The 8,139-nt window shown below is 47.3% G+C and overlaps 1 protein-coding gene across 2 annotated transcripts in view; it reads left to right on the forward strand.

The window, feature by feature from the left end:
- The window catches only part of MFSD4A (major facilitator superfamily domain containing 4A), a 39,698-nt gene extending 32,652 nt beyond the window's left edge, over positions 1 to 7,046 (forward strand). The window contains exons 7-10 of one of the 2 annotated variants that reach the window (XM_019513983.1): positions 1,758 to 1,905; positions 2,520 to 2,590; positions 3,505 to 3,625; positions 4,581 to 7,046. In XM_019513983.1, the coding sequence (XP_019369528.1) occupies positions 1,758 to 1,905; positions 2,520 to 2,590; positions 3,505 to 3,625; positions 4,581 to 4,642 (402 nt within the window). In that variant the 3' untranslated portion in view covers positions 4,643 to 7,046. Of the gene's footprint in view, positions 1 to 1,757; positions 1,906 to 2,519; positions 2,591 to 3,504; positions 3,626 to 4,580 lie in introns of those variants that run through there. The other variant, XM_019513985.1, reaches the window with a different exon arrangement.
- Positions 7,047 to 8,139: the final 1,093 nt, after the last annotated feature.

The following is an 8,139-nucleotide window of genomic DNA, read 5'->3' on the forward strand; positions in this document are numbered from 1 at the left end:
TTCAGAAAGCAGTTGTCATCTTAATTTACTGGCATGGTAGCATACCGCAGGGGAATCAAATCCTTAATTATTTCAGTGCAGCCCATCATACCTGCTGCAATTGTGATTCTAGTGCCCCTCAGCTCTGTAGCAGTAGTTATTTAAGTAGGAGCCCTCCAGCTTGTATGTGCTGTTATCCAACTGCTAGGCAGCTTAATGATGACAAATGCAAACTAATGCCGCCTGGAAGAAATAATTTTAACTGCTACCTGTATTTTTGCTGGGTCTAAATGAAGTGTAATCACTTAGAGACAGTGTAGGCAGTTTGGTGAAACGCTGCACTCAGCATACAGCTGTGGTCGCAGAGCAAGCCTTGTAGGGACGCAGGAAGAGGTGGACACAAAATACTGTCGCTGGTATTAGTGCTGCGCATTCCTCTACAACAGTGGTTTTCAACCTGGGGTCCATGGACTGTCCAAGGTGTCCATGAAAGATGGCTATCATCAATCAAAAGTATGTGAGTACTCACACTTACAATTCAAAGGGGTCCACACCTCCGGTCGAAATTTCCAAAGTAGTCTGGCACCTCCATTCAAATTTTTTAGGGGTCTGTAAGCGAAAAAAAGGTTGAAAACCATTGGTCTGCAGTACCGTGGTAACTATAATTCAACTCAGAAAGGATAGAGCAAAAATGGAATGAAAGTCACAGACAGATGACAACAGCTATTATACGGGTGAAAAGATACAGAAATGTTTTGGTTAGAAGGAGAGGTCCATAACTTGAAGGGGTACAAACCTGTCCCAGTTACTTGTCCAGCGTGGAGATACTTGCACTTTCTTCCAAATTGCGTCTCCTGACATATGGCATAATCTCTCTCAGGATCCAAGGGCTGGGTGTGTTGGCTGGTGCTGATCTGGGGGTCACTGCCAGACCTGCAGGACTTGTTGGAAGTTTGGCGCTTGCTTTCATGGGCATTGCCCATGGCTGGAAAACTACCTGCCTCTTTGACTTTGAAAGACTTGAATAATGTCTGCTGTAGTGCTGTCAGCTGATGTAACAAAATATTAATTTGAGGGATGGTGTTTAGATTGACTGTTTTGTGCGTGCGTGTTTGGGTTCCTATGTATCCATCTTTCAGTCCCCAAGGAATTAAGGAAAAAAAAAACACTCCTATGGTGTTAGGCTGGGATTACAAAAACGTGCGAGCTCCCTCTGCTGGACTCCAGGGAGCCGCACTGACTTTGGTCACACTTGCAGACAAATAAGGAAATAGCAAAAAATTGTTTTTAAACTCCATTAGAAATGAAGCAGCCTCAAATAAAGTGGAGAGGGCAAGCAATCCATTCTTCTCCTCATGTCTGCGAGGTCTTGCTACCACTTGTGTCTCAGCTGGGAGCCCGCCGTATTTAGGCCACAAGGATGGTTAAGGCACAGGTGCTGAGCAGCTCCGAAGTGCTATGGAGAGCACGTCCAGAACGAAGCCTGATAAGGACGATCCGGCCGACTTCCAGGTTTCCAAAATGTGCTCAACTGCCCCTCATCCTTTGCCCGTACAAAGTGAGAACAAATGATTGACCCAAGTCGGACAGGAGCTGCCCGAACCATTTACTTCCTCTCTAGCTGTTGAGCCTAGTTTTCCAGCAACAGAGATCCTTTCTGTCTGCATGGCCCGTTATCCATTTCCTTTCCAGTTCCTTCCTTAATTAAACACCCCAGCACCCCGACCACACTGCTTACTGTGTTTCCTGGAAGTGACTCTGAGCTTATGTTGTTGCAGGTCGGAGTGCTTGTAACTTTCCTCCTGCTCCTGATTTTCTCCCACAGCGTTGCCTTCCTGTTTGTGGGGACAGCATGCCTGGGCCTGTTCCTCAGCAGCACCTTCCCCAGCATGCTGGCCTACACCGAGGACATCCTGCAGTACAAAGGTAAGCAGATGCAAGAGAGGGGCCCTGCACCCTGTGTTGCTTGAACAGCCCCAGGGGAGGTGCAGTAAAAGGACCCCAGGCAGCGGTTTCAAGGGTAGAGCAAGCTGATGAGCTACGTGTGGACAGAAAGGGCTGATCTGTACAGGCCTAGACACATGGCAGAGCAGGCACTTAGCTCAATGGTAGGCTGCTAACGACCGAAGGGGGTCCTGGAAATCTTGTGGGTGCTTCCAAGATGCATGGCTCTAGGGCAGCTGCATCACGTCCCAGTCATGGAACGGTGTCAACTGCAGTGATGGGAACCTTATTCGGTTTAGGAAAACCACTGAGCTGCAACACGCAGGAAATCATGTGCTCTAGCCAGGAATTGGATTACACAAGGCTGTTACCAGCCTCCATGCCGTGAGGCAACCACAGCACCTGGCTCCTTTCACAGAGGTGGGATACAGTGAAGGAGCAAGGCCAATTGAGGTAACATCACTGCATGCACAACTACCTGGGCTGAGCAGATCAGGAACCTGGGGGAGATGTTAGCACGCAATGCCTTCTCTTGCACTACTGTGTAAAGATGCTCTTGGCCAGATCTGACATTACAACTTACCACTTGTTTCCAGGCTGTGCCACGACGGTGTTGGTGACTGGCGCTGGCATCGGAGAGATGACGCTACAGTTACTGGTGGGGTCGGTAAGTGCAGAAGGGAAAGCGAGGAACTTGAAGGGAACCACAGAGAGCTGCATTCAAGAGGCTGGAGTAAGACTCGCATTTGCAACAGCTCTTGGAGAATCTGTCTCCGAGGAAATGTAGGAGGGAGGCATTAGCTCAAGACTACCAGCATCCATTTTTAGCAGTTGCTGTATGGTGCTACATTCTTCCTCGCTGCAGATGGGTTTCAGTGTTAACGGCAAAGAAAGAGGCTTTTGCATTCTTTAAGTTTATATACGAAAAGGAGCAACTACTCCAATAGTCTGCCATCTTGGGTTCTCTTATGCCTCTACCCACTTCTGTTATAGCAGGTGTCTTGTTACCACCACATCTGTGAGGTTCCCCCGCACCATTCAGTGGTGAAAATTTAGTTGCTAGTCTGAAATACAATGAAGGAACCGCTAGCCAGCAATGGCAGAGACCCAGCTGCAGAGCTGCTGTCAGGTCGCGCTGGGGCCCTTTCCCACAGAAGCCGGTATCACTTTGGTGGGGATAACAACCTGACGCTGGGAGAAAAAGAAACACTACGTCATCTTCAGCCGGGAGCCAGGTCTTAATGAGAACGCTGCCTTTTTATCTTATAAGCATTCATGTCACACAGGGATGCTTGCAAACAACATCTAGATTGATATATAGCAAGACTCTGTCTACCCAACCCATCTCTTCCTGAGCCTGAGAAAACAGATGGGGCTTGGTGCTTGCCCTGGGGGTCAGTAGGTTGGAATCCATGTCCTGTGCTGAGAGAGGCAGAGTTAAGGGCCTTCCTGTATTCACAAGGGACAGGGCTGGTTCAGGCAGGTATTATAACCCAAACAGCTGCTCTTCCCCCCGCACTCAGTGGGACCTGCTGTCCCTCTCTAGGCTGTACTGAAGACCCCCATTTCTTTTTGCTGCAGATTATCCATGAGCAGGGCAGCTACAGTTTCCTGGTCTGTGGGATGATCTTTGGAGGTTTGGCCTTCACTTTCTACACTTTCCTCCTGTTTTTCCACAGGATGCACCCCAAGCCCTCATCAGGTAAGAAATGGCAGCACTTAACCCTGCTTCAGAATGAGAGGAAAAGTGACCTGTGCCTTAGCCTAGACCAGGCGCGCAGCGGTCCAAGCAAAATGCAAGGAAATGTTTATTCTGCTGCTGCTTCCCGTTCCCTCTTCCTGCTTTGACTTGCCCACAAAGCCCTGGCAGCCACACGCCTGAGTTTGCTTTCTTTGCTATGAGGAGGAGAGGAGGCGTGTTTGTGGGGCGGGGAGGAACAGCAGAATATGAGATGATGCTGAGAAAGAAACTAGGATGAGCAAATCCTGGCAAAGCCGTACAGTCTCCCAGCCAAACCCAGGGATCAAGGTCTTTCTTGCCTATAAACCTAGGCAATGGCTCTGAAAGCCAGGGCTGACAAGGGAGATCTCATTTATTACCTTGCTTGGCCTGGTCACTACCTACTTCAATAGTTCCAGCTTTCTAGCATCTCTTACGCTAAAGTGACAGCACTGGCTCATCCCTTAGAGTTGAGGATAGAAACAGGACCCTGCTTTAAAACAAGCCCCCCTCCCCTCTTACTTTTCATGGTCCAGCAGCAGGGACTTCTCAGGACTGAGGGCTCAGTGCAGGAAAGCAGAACGGTGCTGTGCTGCTCCTGCTCAAACAAGAGCTGTTGTGTAGTTCAGCTCCATCCTCCGTAGAAGCAGACTCAGATAAACCATATCAGCAAAGTTGGTGCAGAATAAAGACAGGAGCCCAGAATGAACAGCTGGTGTGCTTTGAGTTCAGCCCCTACCTTATTTCACAAAGTCTTCCCCTTAATAGCACTGGCCCAGCCACTCTAAGTGGTGCTGCAAAGAGTGCACAATAGGGCAGGAGTTCTCATCCCGACAGAGGAAAATGCATGAGCTTTGATTTTTAACGGATGTTAGGATTAAACAGACTGATTCACTTGTCAGTGCAATATTCCTAGGTGTGTAATCTTGATTTGCAGATGCAGATGCCTCACCTGACAAGCCAACAGTGACAGACGACTCTGGACTTTATCAGCAATAAGGCAGCCCGGATCTAGATGAAGGTTTGTCTATGTTAGCAATAAACACCTGCAAACAATTGAGCATTATTTATAAGGATGATTTCACATTGTGGCTAAATTGCCCTTGTGTTCTGCAATCAAAAATCAAAGCCAACAGCCACCTTCCAAGACGAAGAACAGCAGGATGTTGCTGATGTCTCAGACTCGTGCATTCAGGAAGAATACAGAGCAGCAGACTGAAACCAGGCACCTATCTTCTAGGAGGATGACAGAACAAATCTTGCAAGATGGTTTCCCAGCTTCTGCCAAGAACAAGATGGGGGTTCTGCATCTGTCCCTAATGCATATGTAGTTTGAGGTATCCCCTTTGTTCAGTCACTAGATTTCTTGGATGCTGGAGAATTTCTCTGTCTCCACAGTCCTGATGACCAAACAGCATCCTCTAAGTACTACAGACCACCTTCAGCAAATTGCTGCACAGAGCAGCACAACCTTTAAATGGCGATTCCCTTTGGGAACACAGGCACGCACTCCTAGCAGGATCTGGCGATATTTTTGCACAGTGGGTAGGTGTTGTATATTCCATGGTACCAGCTCTGTTCACCAAGGCAGTCCTAAAATCAACAGGCTGCAGCAGGCTGAGTATTTAACTCATTAACTACTGCAGCAGATGAAAGAATGAGTTACGATGGTTTACTTTGCTCAAGTTCGCTGCTATAGTGCATCTGTCTGTAAGAACGCTGGAATTGAAACTTCCATCTGAAATGGAAGCAGAGGGGATCCAGCCTCCAGCTGTTTGATCTGTGCAATCCCTACTAGAGAAGGTGCCTTCCCTGAGGTACTGCAGAAACCCAGGAATGCTGTTACAAGCAGGTGATAGCCTTGAGGAAAGGACTTTGATTGGGGGAGGAGTGTGAAGAGATGCATCTAACGTTAGTTCAACCGGACTCGTTTTTGCTCCCAACTGCTGTATGAGGTTGTATATATGTAAGTGTGTATATACAGCAATGTTAATTAAAGAAGTGATAGATTGCTATATTCTCAATAGACTGAGCATGACTGACCAATATGTCTTCTGGCCAAGCAGTAGTGGCTGTGTGTGAACTGCAGGTTCTCTCCGTTCCTCTGCATCTCCGGTCTGAATTGCTAATTGTGGCAGGCTGCCATGAGAATGGTACCAGTGACTTCCAGGTTTCTCAAACTTCAGTACATGCAACAAACCCACCAAGTCTGCACGAGTCCCTGGGCTCTAGAATGAGCCTCTTGCCTTCCCATGAGAGCACTGCTTCTTGTGAGCCTAGCTTGTGGGACTAAGGCTAAACCCAGTTAAGGTGAATGGCTGTGAAAAGGGTTCCCCACAGGTGTCTTCCAGGAGGAACAGCTTTTACCCAATGGTTTTGGCTGCTGTTTTTTTTCAGTTCAGGAAGGCAATGTAATTCCTTTGTGTTGCCGCATGGTGCCACCCTCATGCTACATTTCTGCATGGCAGGAGAGCAGATCTTGGCAGCTGTCCAGCATACACCTTCCTTTATACCCAGCAGCTGAGACTAGGAAAAAATGGAGCACTGCAAAGGCTCTGACAGGAGGAAAATCCTCATCCTAGCAGAGGGGCTCAGCGAGAAATCCTTCCCCACTGCCAGAGCACAGGTGCTCACCACTCATCTGCCTCCAGGGAGAGAAGTTAAGTAGCTTTCTCCACTGATCCAAGCCATGCCATGCTCCTATACAATACAGGCTTAAGGCTCTTCTCAAGTGAGAAGAGATATTAGCTGTACCCAGGGCCGTGACAGCACAAGGCAGACAATGGCTGCTACGGTTAGGTACTCCACAATAAGCGCCACTCAGCCACGGTGGAATAAGCTACCTTGCACTTATCGCAAAGCAGCTGATGCTTTATAAGTAAAATTACACCCAGGCTTTACCCGTGGTAACCTATTTGCATGTCCAAGCCCAGTGTCTTAGCCTGCTTCTGCCGCCGTGCAAAAACACTTACCACAAAGCAACATGTCACCTTCCCTTCCCCAACCCTTGGCAATGTAAATCCACCACCTTATCTTCAAATTCTTAAGCACACTATTTGCTGGCAAACCTCCTACCTGGAGGGAGACAGCTGGCAAAAGGACCGTGTAATGCTACACACCTGGCAACATCAGCTGGGTCTTCCCCTCTTGTGCAAGCCATAGGGAAGCCAGCACCTCTGTGAACAGACAGGGTAGCTCTGGTGAGGAGCACTCTTGTGATCAGGGTGTTAACTGTATTGTCTCTGCTGCACTTGTAACTCTCAGTTTCCTCTACAGAAGAGAAGAGCAGCAAGATCAGGAACTTTTGTTAAAAATATTTATTTAAAAAAATACAATTGTTTTGCATGTCTGGTTGCACATCTCTCAACATATGACTGACTTGAATAAATTCGCTATAATGCTTTTTAAAGCCAGCTTGCATTATTATACAAAGCAAACCCCTCTGTCAGTTCTTACACAAAATAGTTCTTTTAACCAGCCCCCACCCCATTTTTTAAAAAAAGATTGCCGTACATTTATTTATTTTTTGCACAAAATTTGAAGCCATGGGGGGGAGGGGGGGGGGGGGGAAAATCACCTGATTCCTCAGGAAAGACCTTCATGACGTTTGCATGTACAAAAGCCAGCACATGGACCTTTAAAACAATATTGGTTAAAATCTGCAGCGTCGTCACATGGCACTTCCTCAGACTGGTCCTGCAGCTTAAGAGTTTAAGACTAATTTGGCCCTCCAAATTCTTGTCAAACCTGAAATCCACTTGGAGAGCTTAGTACCTGCTCTACCAGGACCCAAATGGAGTAAAATTATATTTTGATGAATTTAATGGCATTTTAACATGCTGAAGGTCTCCCTAATCTCTTATGCTGGGAGGATAAATAAAAGCAGGTTTAGTAACACTGAACAGTTATTCAGAACTTTGGCTATTTATGCACTTGCATTACATACCAGCATTGTTTTCTTTTAAACACAATGGCATTAAGATACTAGATATTATAGAAGGTACAGTTATAAGTAAGAGAGAGACTGAGAAACTACATTCTCCCCAGTTACGTTTATCCTAGTGTAATCAGAGCACCAGGACAATGCAAGGTTGCCGTATTTATCCAACACTGAGAGATAGGACAAGCCTCGGACGTAGCAGAAATTGGCTTTAGCAGTTGACTCAGTACAAAATTAAAGTGCTATTCTAGTCTAGAAAGAATAACTGAAAATGGCATGCATTTCCCGGGCCCCAGATCCTGAATTTGGGGAAAAAAGATTTTCAGTCACTAATGTCTGGCTCTACACAGCCAGCCTAGTCACAGGGAGCAAACCGGATTGTACTCTGAGTTTAAAAATCAAGTTTGAGGGCACCCACTGGCCTTGTGCTGCACCAGTTCACTATCAGTGAAAACCCCTCGGGCCGGGCTGGTGTGTGCGGCCACACGGTGAAAAGAACCCAGCTCCACTTTCCAATCTGAGGTTGCAAAAGGTTTGGGGGGGGGGGGGGGGGGGG

This window comes from Gavialis gangeticus, unplaced genomic scaffold (assembly GCF_001723915.1).
Source record: "Gavialis gangeticus isolate Ggan-Ray unplaced genomic scaffold, GavGan_comp1, whole genome shotgun sequence".
In the NCBI taxonomy this organism is placed as follows: domain Eukaryota; kingdom Metazoa; phylum Chordata; order Crocodylia; family Gavialidae; genus Gavialis; species Gavialis gangeticus.